The 13,224-nt window shown below is 41.3% G+C and overlaps 1 protein-coding gene across 4 annotated transcripts in view; it reads right to left on the bottom strand.

The window, feature by feature from the left end:
- RMDN3 (regulator of microtubule dynamics 3) overlaps positions 1 to 9,368 on the bottom strand; it is a 43,378-nt gene extending 34,010 nt beyond the window's left edge. For all 4 annotated transcript variants that reach the window (XR_010025076.1, XM_063117730.1, XM_063117731.1 and 1 more), the window contains exons 1-4: positions 9,283 to 9,368; positions 7,320 to 7,528; positions 5,785 to 5,980; positions 4,035 to 4,181 (exon numbers count right to left, since the gene is read on the bottom strand). Coding sequence is in view for 3 of the 4 variants with exons in the window: in XM_063117730.1 (XP_062973800.1) it covers positions 4,035 to 4,181; positions 5,785 to 5,980; positions 7,320 to 7,521 (545 nt within the window). In the remaining variant the exon portion in view is untranslated. The remainder of the gene's footprint in view (positions 1 to 4,034; positions 4,182 to 5,784; positions 5,981 to 7,319; positions 7,529 to 9,282) is intronic.
- Between the last annotated feature and the right edge of the window lie 3,856 nt (positions 9,369 to 13,224).

Below are 13,224 nucleotides of genomic sequence, written 5' to 3'. Positions count from 1 at the left end.
TAAATTTCTGCCACTTCAAAATAGCTTACTATAGCAGCAGTAGATACAGCATACTGCAGAGAATAAGGGGCTAAGGGCCTCATAGCCTCAGCTAGAACTGAAAAACATATGCAAATATCCTCCAACCTGGAGCCACAGCACATATGCATAGTCATCACTGATTCCTAACTAAATGTGTAACCAGCTTCATCAGAAAAAAAAGTATTTTCTACAACCAGTATTTTAAGGAATTAATAAAGTGTAAATATTATTAAAAATAAAAACATCAATACAAGATCAACCCTGTGCATATGTATCCTCTGTCAAACAATTCCCATTCTAATTTTCTATAAATTAGTCATGGCAGTAACACTGAGAGATTGTGCTTTGATAAATACATTTATACAGAATTGTATCATCATATAACTTCCTAAACCATTCATCTAGGTTCTTCAGTGTACTTCTAATTCTTTGCTATCATTTTAGCTTCTGTTACTAAGTTATCTACTACATTTTTATTTATTTTCCATAAACAGTTTCACAAGACGTTTTAGGATGTGTGTGGGACAAAATCTGCCACCCAGGTCATTTAATTATTTGCAGTACTCAGACCAGAAACGTTGCTATGAAACATGCAATATACATTTGGGGTGATATTTATTTATTATTTATTTAAGCACTTTTATCCCACCCTAAAGGCTCTCAAGGCGGCTTACAAAAATAATTCTTAAGACAGTCCCTGCCCACAGGCTTACAATCTAAAAAAACATGACACAAAAGGAAAGGGGATGGGGAGGCAGGGAAGCAATATTTAAGCACTAGATACTTAGTTGCAAAGTTAAGAAGGTCATGGACACAGTGGAAGGGCTGTCACTTCCTCTCCTTCTAATAGCTTCATACAGATCTGGGCACGAGGGTGCCTGACCACAACTTCCTTTCACTCTGATGGCCTCATCAGAGTGGTTGGTATCAGGCTATAAATAAAGCTCTGCCTGTACCTGCTATTTCACACACTCACATCAACACTTGATGTTAGTGATAAGCACAGACCCTCTTAGTAAAAAGCTCTGAAATGGATGCTGTGTGTGTGCATTTACCTCTTTTACCAGCTTTAAATCCCCAGGTGCATCTGTATAGGTGTAGAGTGATGTGCAAGGGTTAGCTTGTTGGATTAGGACTGGAAAGTCCCAGGTTCAAGTCTCAGCTCATCCATAAGGTACACTGGGTGACCTTGAACCAGTCACCATCTCCCAGCCTAATCTACTTCACAGGGCTGTTTGTAAGGACAAATGGGAGTGGAGAGAGAACCATGTATGTCAACTGAGCTCCTTGGAGGAAAGGTGGGATACAGATGTAAATAAACAAAATCTCTGAGCAATGTATTCCATTAGCAAGAACTATTTCTCCACAACTGCCACTGGGGGACTCAGACTGTCTGGATATCCAAAACCAAACACAAACCATAGGGAAGGAAACAATTCTGGATTCCACTTGCTAATCCGGGCATGAAGCCCATTTTCAAGCAAGTATGTAGCCAAGCAATCTAGGAAGACTCTTTCACAGAAAATGGATGCAGCCTTAGTATTCTTTAGACAACTCTTATTTAGGCAATGGTGGTTTATTAGAAGAAGCAGAAGACAAAAATATTATATAGGAAGATACACTTTTTCACTGGTAAGCTAAGGAGAGATTAACAAACAGTGCTCAAAGTCATTTATGCCATTTCACAAAGTCCAAGATGGCCCTGATCATTTGACTTTCTGCAGTAGTTCCAGACAAGCTGTATATCCCTTATACCAAAGTCAAAGATCACACATGCTACCAGGTTCAGCCTTTTTCTGAAAAGATACCCTACCTTTAAAAGATAGTATCTTCACACCTCTCAGTCCTGAACCAGTTAGACTTGGGGAAGCGTGAATGACGTCATGCATCAGAGATGATTAACTATACTTCTGGATAGTAACAAACTGCTTAATATTTACATTTGGAATCCCAAGCGGGCAAACAAACAGACAGTACATAAACGTGCTTCCTGTGCATGACAGACAGGACTAAACAAAGTAAATTAAACACATGTACATTCCAGATAGATTGGCTGCTTTTCAGACAATGTAAAATGGCAGTAGCTGTGTCAAAAATATCCAGGATCATCACAGATGCACCCCACTAAGCAAAAATCGTAAGTTCTCAAACATGCAAGGATCAAATCAACTGATTTCCAACTCACAGCTATCTTGATCATAGTGAAAGGCTAATTCATGGAGCTGAGAAAGGCACATATGCAACAGAATAAGCAGGCAGGTGTTATCTGGCTAACTTACAGCAGATATATCACCACTGAGTTAAAAAGATTAATCTGGACAGGGAACAGATATTACATTTCCAAGTCTATTCCAGACAGACACATCATAATTTTTTTATGAAAAGCTGACTTGTGCCCCACCACCACTTCCCCAGGATTATCTAGGCACTGAATATTTAACATTTATTCATTCAGAGGAAGGTGTAAAAATATCAGGTGAGTGATTTTATCCTTTTGCATGTTTAAAAAGATATACATGTACAAGGCCAAGCTGTAAAACATGAGATACACTTTTAAGGGTCTGCCCATCCTAAGAAACTGCAGATATGGGACCCAATAAAGCAAGACAAGACAAAAGACAGACTAAAAAGTCCCTTGAGAATATAATGGAGAAATTGAGTGGTGAAGAAGAGAAGGCCCCCACAAATTTGGGCTAGCCTTAAGAGGAAGTGTCTTTTCAGTGCTGCCATTCTGAGATTTGGAGTGTCTCCAAGGCCCAACACAATTGCAAAAGCAAGCTCCACCTTCCTCCCTACCTACAAATTGGAAAGGAGAACTCTGATTCAGCTGTGCTGATCCTTGGTGGGCCACAGAAAGCAAGAAGCTGTCTTGCGGTTTTCCAAGCTTCTCCAAAAACAGCCCAGGCTCCAGAGAAGAGTAGGGGCAGTTGCAGAAATGAAAATGTGCTTACTTTGGGGACCAGAGATGGGGAACATGCAGCATCTCTAGTGGTTCTGCTTTTCAATCTTGTCTGGGTGGTGAGGGGTACTTACTTCATCAACCAGGAAAGACAGATCCTAGTGGGATCCTCACTTTCAAAGGGCATTAAAAGAGATCCTTTTGGGGGGGGGTGAATATTTGTCCTTATAAAACAGCGTAAGATACAGTACTTAAGATTTGCTAAACATATGCACTACTTCAAAAATACAGTGTGCCAGAAATTTCTCCATAGCTTTTACAGCTCAGTAATTTAAACCAGCAATATTCAAGTGTCTTCATAAACATCTCTAGAGAGAACAACTTCAACCACTTCCTGGTGTTAAATAACTTGACCTCTTTAAAAACACAAGAAGAGAGACGCATTTGAACACCACCTCAGCGACTTAACATTACACTGTATTTGATTAGCAAGCACCGAATCAAGCACCGAACCAACATCTCTGAATTCAAAAGAAACCTACTAGGAGTCTGTACACACTGAAGTAATTAGCCTGTTTTTCTAAGTAAGTAGATTTATAATGAGCATTGCACAATAGAAAAATTGCAAACATAACCCTCAAAGATAAGGAAACCCTATCAAGGGAAGATATGATAATATTATGCTCTTTAAACAGTAGTAAATACTTTTGAACATAGTACAGGTCTGTTCATAGGCACACATACCTGGTAGACTTCTCGCTTTTAAATATCATAAGTAATTATCTTTTGAAACAGTCCCTGAACTACTGGTCTAATGTGGTTTTACTCTTTCTTCTTTAATGTGTTACATTGTCCGCAAGAGGCAATCCCCAAATGGATCGGGGGAGCGAACGATGCTGCTTACTTCCAAAACTTGCACTTGCAGTATAATCATTTATACAATCGAGTTGAAAGTAAAACTCCCCTTCAACTTTCCTCCCATAATATTTAGTATTAAATACAAATTAGTTGTCTTACTACTGCCTAGTTCTCTTGCCCAGCCCACTTCTGCTACAGGTTTATCAATTTTAACTGGACTGCCCTTTAATATTTTTTTTCAAAAAAGTTTGCTTACCCTCCCTCACTTTCAGCATCATTAGTGTTGGCTGTTCTTGAACTGGATGTGAAATATATGGAGCTGGATCCTGTAGAATCGCTTCTTTCTCTGGGATATACAAAACGCTTCCGTCGAATAACCTTCTGGCTTTCTTCTATATGAGACCTGCAAGATAAGGGAGTAGCATTATAATCACAGAAGCTTATGCCATTGTTTTCCTTGTTTCCATTTTCCCAGTCTATAATAGCATTAAAATCCGCTTGAAATGCTTGAAAAGGCAAGCTCCACCTTTGAAGTAATATTGAAAACATTTCAATATTACTTCAAATCAGCAGCATCATGGGATTATTTTTTTTAAGAGGAAGCAACTTGAAATAAAGTCTTTAAAGCTGACTAAAAGGTTTAACCGGGCTGGGCTATAATGTATCCCAGCTGGAATAAAGTTTCACAAATGTCTGCTGCAATATCAAAATTTGAACAGACTACCTGTTACTGCAAACTATACTTACTGCTAACCATAGCTTGCCTCTGACCCAGAATCAAGAAACAGGTTTAAAATTGGTTTGAGATTCTAGGTATATATTTGGTCTTTCTTGTCCCTTTTCAACAAGGAAGGATGAGTTCAAAATAGCCATAAATATCTCAGAATTCTCCTGTGGAAGAGATTTTCAGAATGATTTGTCTCCCATCATTGTTTTATTCCCTTTACATACCTGAAGCATCTGCTTTAGAATTACACTTCTCAGAATCTTCCATCACTGGCTGTGCTTGCATGCAATGCTAAACCATCGTTTTGCATTACCAGCACAAGCCACAGCAAGCCTCACACTCACTTGCCCACCCCTCATCTGGCACAGCTGCAAAGAGGAATTTGGAAGCTTCTGCTTCCATTTTAGATAAACTGCAGCTTATCTAACTGCATTTAGTCTTAACTATGGTTAGTAGAAACAAGTCCACTTCAAACTATGGGTTATGAAGTCGGCTTCTTTTCACTAACGGTAGTTAAGATTAACAATAATTTAGGGTTTGGATATGACTCTAAACTCCAGTTAATCTAAAACTGAAGCAAATGCTTCCAATCTATTCCTAATGGTCACAATGGAGTGGAAGCGGGAGTCCCATTGACCAAGACTCACTGCAGCTCATCTGCATGCAAATTAGGCCATTCTTTACAAGGGACGGAAATATTATGAAAAGGTGTAAAAAAAGCCCTATTATGTCAATACCCTATTGAACATGCAAATTAGGAAGAATACCATATTATCTTAGAAATGTATAGTCATACTCTTATTTTAAATTCCTTGTAAAGGCTATATCATAATGAAGGAAGAAGTGATTGTAAATTAAGCACTTACTAAAACAAATTAAGCATTTGGAGAAATCTTGATCTCATATCAATAATTAATACCCAATTTTAAAAACAAAGAACTTGTTTCCCCATCTAGTTTGAGATGAAATCACCTGCTATTTCCTAACTGCTACAGAACTTATTGAAAGTTATGTATTTGATATAATAGTTGCTTCAACACAGAAAAGATGAAAAATAAGTAATTCTGCTAGATGAAGGCAGAAATTCAGCCTTGTGTTAATGCCCCAAGATAGAACTACATAGCTTCAGTTGAAATTACTCTGGAGGAATTCCTAGTTTGCAGATAGTAGCAAAAATCAAAACTGACAAGTACCAATTTCACCAAGAATTTGGTTCACAGTCTCTGGGTGAAAGATTTTCAACCACCTGAACATCACAGAAAAAAAGTTTTATACCAACCTGACTTCTCCAATGATCTCTCCAGCTAAACTCTGCAGACTATTCCGCAGCTCTTCTACTTCATGTCGCAGCTCTATAAGGCTTTTGCACACAAAGTCCAGACGGTTCAACACTTCAACTTGCTCTTCACGCACTAGAAGGGTTGTATATGGAATGCTATCACCACCCTCCACTGGTCCTGGCCTCATCCATGGAACTAGAGGTAGAAAATGAAGTAGTTACCGCAACATTGCTTTATCTTCTCTGCACAAGGTAGTTGCTAGATGTTCATTTCCAGAATTCTAGATATGACCATAACTCAACTAGAAGCACATACATAAATCCAACTAAATGGCCCTGGCTCTTGATCTTGTTGTCAGGTTATTTTTTCTTAATCTATGCACTGTGAATAGATATTGTCCAGCTTCAGACAATCACCTTGGTGGGGGGAACCATCACTGTGCGCACAGCATTGTTTACATAATTGCCCACACTGCAGTATTGCGCAAACCCAGTGTGTGTTGTGGTAGGGGTGGCTTCATACTCAATATTCACAACTCACAATATGCAGTAGGGGTTGTAGGATGGGTATAAAGAGACCCCCCCTGTGTGGTTGGTTCACACCCCACCCCGCAGGTGTGTGCGTGTGGGGTGGGTGGGAGCCAGGATGGCTTTTTTCTTCCTGTGAACGTCTAAATAAACCCATTGAATTCAACTTCTGTTGAACATATTTGCTTTTACATTAATACCAGAAAGCTACATTTTCAGAGACACTCAACTCTCAGCAAGGCACCTTACATGATCCTAAAGTATGTCAGCATCTGCTACACCTGTTCCAACACCAGCACTACATCATTACAATCGCATGAGTGCCAAAGCAGCAGACACAACAGTACAACAGCTGCAGAAAAAGAGCTGAAGCAGCAATATCAAGACTCCCAGAGATGCTGACATAGCACATGCAACCAAGCAGCAGAAAGCTATCTCGCACGCAAACGTGGTAAGAGCTCCACATGTGCACATTAAGCATATTAACTGAAAACATGGGGCGAATTCTAACACTGTCCGTCCTGTTGACAGAACGAATTCCTCCTCCCCCTTTCAGCCCAATCTGTTCCAGAAAGTTGGGGTACCATGGGGGAACATCTGCTCAGCCAGTGTTGGGTGGAACCCATGAAATTGGAAACAGTGTTGCTGTGTGGGAACCTGTGTCTCCCTTTCCATGCATTCAATTTAATATGTGAGAAGTACTATAGAAAAATACTATGGAAATTTAGTATGACCTTGTTTGGTGATGGTGACAATTATTGTACCTAAAGTAGTAGATTACTTTAAAAATAATCAGGACAAAAATAATTCTTAACTTTATTTAGGAAGACACAGTGTACTATTGTCTCAGACCACACTTGCAGTAAAATTAAGGAAACAAATAAGAAGGATACGGGCATGAGAATTCCAAGTTCAGAAGAAAGATGGCATTTCAAAACCTCTTACCAGTCTGAGTAATGATATCCTTGGAAGAAACAGAAGCACAAAAGAAATAATCATTATCATACCCTGATTATAAGGCTGCACAACTTCTGTGTGTTCCTGACCATCTAGAGCATTCTGTTGACTCCATAAATTTGGAGATCGGGAGTTGCCTCTCCACCAGGGCTTTTTTCTCTTTTGTTTGTAAAAGTAGTAGAACAGACCAATTCCTGCAGCTGTTCCCAAGATTACACCAAGTCCCACACGAAAGACCCCCACTTTGTACATGATGCATCTGAAACAAATCAAATAGGCCATATTTACTTATGGAATAGGTAGCGCATGAAGGAGGAAGAGCTGAATCATAACACATTATAAATAACCCCTGTAGCCTAGAATATTTCCAATTGACTTTTTTAAAAACAACAGAGGGATAGACAGGAAATGTTTCTATAAATATGCAAAGCTAAGCAATATGGTGCTCTGTCTGTATGGGAAAGAATCCCTGATTTTTTGACATTTTCTTCCTTAACTTCACTAGAATCAGATTTTCCTCTGAGAAATTGTATTCAACACAAAAAGTTATTAAAAATGAGGTTTTAGCCTGTAGAATGGTATGAAGGCACATGATGCATTTCTATTGTTGAAGCTATAAATTTTAAGGCAGGTAATACCTGGGAGAGAGGGAGCATGCAGAGGGAATATCAGGGCCAGCTCAATTTGGACTGCCTTCAGCCCCAAGAAATGAGAGGCAAATAAATAAATATATCTTGCTCTGAGCTCTTTCATGACAGGCAAGATAACAAGACTGGCAACATCACCGACACTCCCATTTCAAAGCAGGATTCATAACACTATCAGTATTAACAGCATTTTCAAAGAAGTGCACCCACATGATCTTTCTGGGCCAAACTTTCAGAATTTAGCAATGACACATGCACACTGAAACCAATGGCACTGAACCCACTTACATGTGAAGATCTACTCCAGGCCACCCTAACTATTGCATCTTGATTGTAATTGTAATTGGTAATGTATTCATACAATACATACAATGTAATCGCTCAGCCCGAAATATTCTTGAAAGTATGTATTTTCATCATGAAGACGCAACCACCATACTTGTTGTAATATCGTTAATGTAACTGTATCTTATTTTGAATTTTTTTTAAAAAAAGATACACTTTCCCTTTTAATATTGTTGGTCCTCTGTGCAATCCTGCAAGGCAAAGCTCCGATGCTTCTCAATGAGTGTGTGTATGTTTGGGGTAGCATGGGGGAATCCAAGCGGGAACCCAGTCTTAATAGCCCAAAGCTACCAAGAAAGTCTGAAGCAGGAATTAAAACTTTCATCCACACCAGCTCAGGCAACTTGATAACTGGGCCACGCTACTGACCCTCAGTGGCACTGCATGTCTTATGCCAGACTTTGAGAGAGAGAGAGAGAGAAGAGAGAGGGAGAGAGACCACCCAAATGTCCATAAGGTGCACTCAAGAGACATCGGGATGGCATGAACCACAGAACTGAGGCACGCCTCCTCCACCCCATGGGGCACAGAGGGGGGAGAGGGGGAAGCGAGGGCTGTCACAGCCGCTCGTTGCTCTGGGCGCATGCGCACACCCAAGTCCTCGAAACTCCTGAGGGGAAACCGAACCGCCTGACCCAGTTTACAAGGAACGAAGTCTGGCGGTACCATAGAGACGGACGGATGTAGCCAATGCCGCAATAAATCTTATTTGGGAGTAAGCGCTATTGAACTCAATGGGACTTACTTCCGAATAACCACGCGCTGTTAGCTTTCAAGGTACCACAAGACACTCCTGTCTGTGGGGGAGACGGGCATGAGGGGCAGGCGTGGAAGGCGGCTCTGCGAGTAATCGTAGGAGGACCGGCCATGACGGCTAAGCGGGTCTTCTCCGTCCTTAACTCAAAGACGGAGCGCGCGCGCGCACCCAGACCGACGAAACGAGGACTGTGGCGGTTACTACGCGCGGGCTGCTCCCTTCGTGGCCAGTGTCCCGAAAAACACAGCGCTCTCTAAACATTACCAGCACTGCTAAGCTTCTTGCTGCGTCTGTCCACAAGCAGCCACCGTCCACCCGGGTCGTTCTCGTTCGCCCCCTTTCCCTGTGGGGGATCCGCCCCCTCCACTGTCGGCGCGTAAAAATGAGGCGTCGGCGCCCCGCCTTACCGCACCGTGGAAACCAACAACGCCTCCCTCCGTCAGTGAAAAGCGGCGCAGAGAATTGACGAAAGGAGAGGAGACTCCGCCTCCATTTTGCAAACCTCCCTCCTTCTAAGGGCGTATATTGAAGGAGCCAATGAGCAATAGGGAAGCAAAGGCTCCTACAGCCCAGCTTTCCCTAACCTGGTGTTCGTTAAACATTCTTTTGGACTTCAGCTCCCATCAGCACCAGCCAGCATGGCCAATGGGCAGGAATGCTGGGAACATTAGTCTATAACACCTGGAGGGCGTCAGGTTGGGGAAGGCCGTTTGCACTGTAATTATGGGTGTGGTGGTGGTGGTGCTGTACTGGAAGATGCTGTAGCTCTGATCTGAACAAGAACCTATGGGTATGGTGGGCTGGCTGGCTCTGTTGTTGTGTAGTATTGTGGGAGTTAAGTGGTTTTGAGCCTGATCAGGGTTTATTTACTTTTTACCCTACTCTTCAGCAGCAGGAAAAACAACAACAACACAACTCCCAGGGCAGCGTACAAACCTGGGAGATCATCAAGCTCTCTAAGTGGCCCTCTGCTTTTTAGGGGAAAATAGGATAACTGACAGTTGCCCTGAGTTAGGAGAGCAGAAGGGAAGAATACTCTGATGGACTGAGGGGAAGTCTGCACCCCTTGCTTCCAGAAATAACGTTATGCCAAGGGGATGACCAAGCTGGTCCCTCCATTGGCCAGAGAAGGAGCAGGGGCAAGGAGTTTGCTTCCCCACTGCCTGCCAGAAAGAACATTCTATTCCTATAGCCTTGGACCTGCAGAAGGAAGGGAGAAGCACTCTGGTCCCCCATGTCAGCCAAATAACCACCAATTGCTATTCAAGCAGGAACAGCACAAAGGAAATGCGCCACCTTGTTCTGGCATTTATGAACTCCTCTTCCTTTTTCCACACTTCCCTCCCCTTCCTTTGTGTGCCTTGTCTTTTTAGTTTGTAAGCCTGGTGGCAGGGCCTGTCTTTTTGATGTGAGATGTTTTGGGAAACAAACACTGAATAATAATAATAATAATAATAATAATAATAATAATAATAATAATTTGTTACCTGCCTCTCCGTCTGGATCGAGGCGGGGTACAACACAAATAAAAACACCATAAAATACATAAAACTAATTCAAACATTTAAAACCAGTATGAAAAAATCAGATAAAAATATAGTAAATAAATGATACAGGTTTAATAAGTTAAGGAATCATTTTTTCTTCATTTATTAAGATCTTCTCCACACTAGAAAATCTAGTGAATGTCTGCTCACTTCACTTTCCAGCTTCTGTGATGGGACACATTTATTCTTTGGAGTTGTTTTGCTTCAGAAGACCTGTTTCACTGTACACGTGTGTCTCTATGCAAAATAAGACTTTACATTAGACATACATTAGACAACATTTGGAGGATCTCTTCAACCTCCTGAACCAAATAATTCAGCACCGTTGTTAGATCCTTCTGCCAGTCTTAACTTGGCATTGTGGTTACAAGTCCTAGATGGTTACCATGGTTATATGTATATCAGATCACCGCTACCTACGAGTTTGTTGACTTTCTCAAAAAAGTCCAAAGTTTAGTTAAGCAAGACTTCCCTTTGCAGAAGATGTACGAAAACTTGTCTCATCTCTCTAAAACAGGGGTCTACAACATGGTACATATGGGCACCAATGTGCCCACAGACACTTCCCTTGGCATCTCTCAGCCTCCCTCCCGTCCCGATTTTTATTTTATGTCTTAAGATTTTGAAATTATTTTTTAACTGTGATGTTGGCTTACTGCAAAGCAAAGTCCTGCCCTCCAGGACCATCTTTATTTAGGTTCAAAACAGTGGTTTTCTGTTTTGGAGATCAGACCCCACCTCTGCCTTTTACTCAGGTACTTAGGAAAGTTACTTTTTTTCTTTTAGTCTCACTATTTGCCTTCTTGGCATCCATATTTTGTGACCAGCCATGCCCCCATGGCAGCCATTTTGTGAATGTGCCCACAACACTTTCAACATTCCAAATGTGTCCACTGATCCAAAACATTTGAGGACCCCTGGTCTAAACTGTAATTCCTCTGGAGAGGAAGAGACTGAGTGCATGGTTATATGTAACATTTAGCACATTGTTGGTACTACAGTAAATATAAATACAGAATAGTAACAACACTTATGTAGTTACACCCTCAATGGAAGATTTTTCAGCCCTTTCACTTCCATTGATACAGATTTAAACTTTCAGGCATTACTCTTATTAGTTACTAAACTTCTGTTGTTTCTACAAAACAGTATTTGGCTTTGCATAACACTCAGATAAGTATCAGATCATGATGTAAGGCAGTTCCTTAAGGCTATGAGCATTCCAGCCATCTAGCACCGGCCAATCTACTGTTGGCCAGTCAGGTTACATGGCTCATGTAGAATCGTTTAGTGAAAGCAAATGAAATAGATTTCATTTGATAAATCCCTATGGCTGACTTGGAAAAAGAAACTATGTTGCTGCAAGGCATCAAATTATTATTTGCTGTCCTTTTGTTATCAGTGAAGGAATAATAGAAACTCAAGGCAGTGGGAGTTTGAAGTGAGGTCTTTACGGATATTAAAGATCTTATCTAGGTAGTATTTTAGATCATAGCTTGGACTGTATTTGTGGGACTTGGCTAGTATTGGAACATCAGCCTTTGTGAAAGTAATATCAAAACGTCCTTCTTAAACAAAACACACCAGGCCACAATATTCAGACTAAAGAACACTGCTGTGTTCATGATCAGCACATTAATGCTGTTCACATAAGGCACGTGCAATCAGGCCCCATGCATCTTGAAACAGAATTCCTACTTAATTCAGTGGGAGTGATGCACAAGTAAGTATGCATAGGATTACAGGTTTAAACATTTCTAGGATTTTGGGGGCACTCTGGCAAGGTGGCCTCAGTGGGTCCCCTTAAGCTGGGTGAGACAGGACATTCAAATCAATGATACCCTTGTGCTGCCCCTGACCTTTAAGGAGCTCCATCCCACCTACTTTTTCTTCCCACTTTGAGTCTGTGGTTTTCCCCTCCATTTCCGTGTGTGTGTGTGTGTGTGTATGTATGTGTGTGTGTATATATATATATATATATATATATATATATGTATGTGTATGTGTGTGTGTGTGTGTGTGTGTGTGTGTGTGTGTGTGTGCAAATACAATAGTACAGCAGCCTGAAACTGCACAATTACGGTAAAACAACACACTATGCTTGCCCCTAAGATCATATTAAACAATATAAATGAAGAGAAAGTATTACAACTAGTTTTTGGAGAAGTTTGTGGTCAATGTTGGCATGGCAAGGGGAAGCTGACACTGTTCTGGTCAGGAAATCTAGACATGCCTACTCAGGAGTAAGAACCATAGAGTTGAATGGAACCGAGTCCCGGGCACAGGTGACGGCAGCCTCGTTCGCCTTCTCTGCGGGGTGTTCAGGCGCCCACTCTCCTTTCCATGGTTGAGCAGTTGGGCAGAGAACTACCCTGCCCTCCTTTTTGTCACCGAGACCGCCCTTTGACATACACGCCCCCAATAAAAAATGGGATGGTACAATATAGCGCAAGGACAACAATACACAGGACAGAGGAGTGGCTTTATTGCGCATGAAGGGGAAGAGGTGAGATGAGCGCAGGACAGGGTCTCAAACTGCAGACTCAAATCGGAAGGAAAAAAGTAGGTGTGATGGAGCTCATTGTCTCCAACCAGGGCATTGTTGTTCCCTCCCTCATTTTGTTCTTCTTTTCATTTTACATTCTGGGCGAAAGACAAT

The sequence above is a fragment of the Elgaria multicarinata genome, chromosome 2 (genome assembly GCF_023053635.1).
Source record: "Elgaria multicarinata webbii isolate HBS135686 ecotype San Diego chromosome 2, rElgMul1.1.pri, whole genome shotgun sequence".
NCBI classification, from domain to species: Eukaryota; Metazoa; Chordata; class Lepidosauria; order Squamata; family Anguidae; genus Elgaria; species Elgaria multicarinata.
The sequence above is the reverse complement of the archived record's forward strand: the minus strand, read 5'-3'. Positions and strand labels throughout refer to the sequence as shown.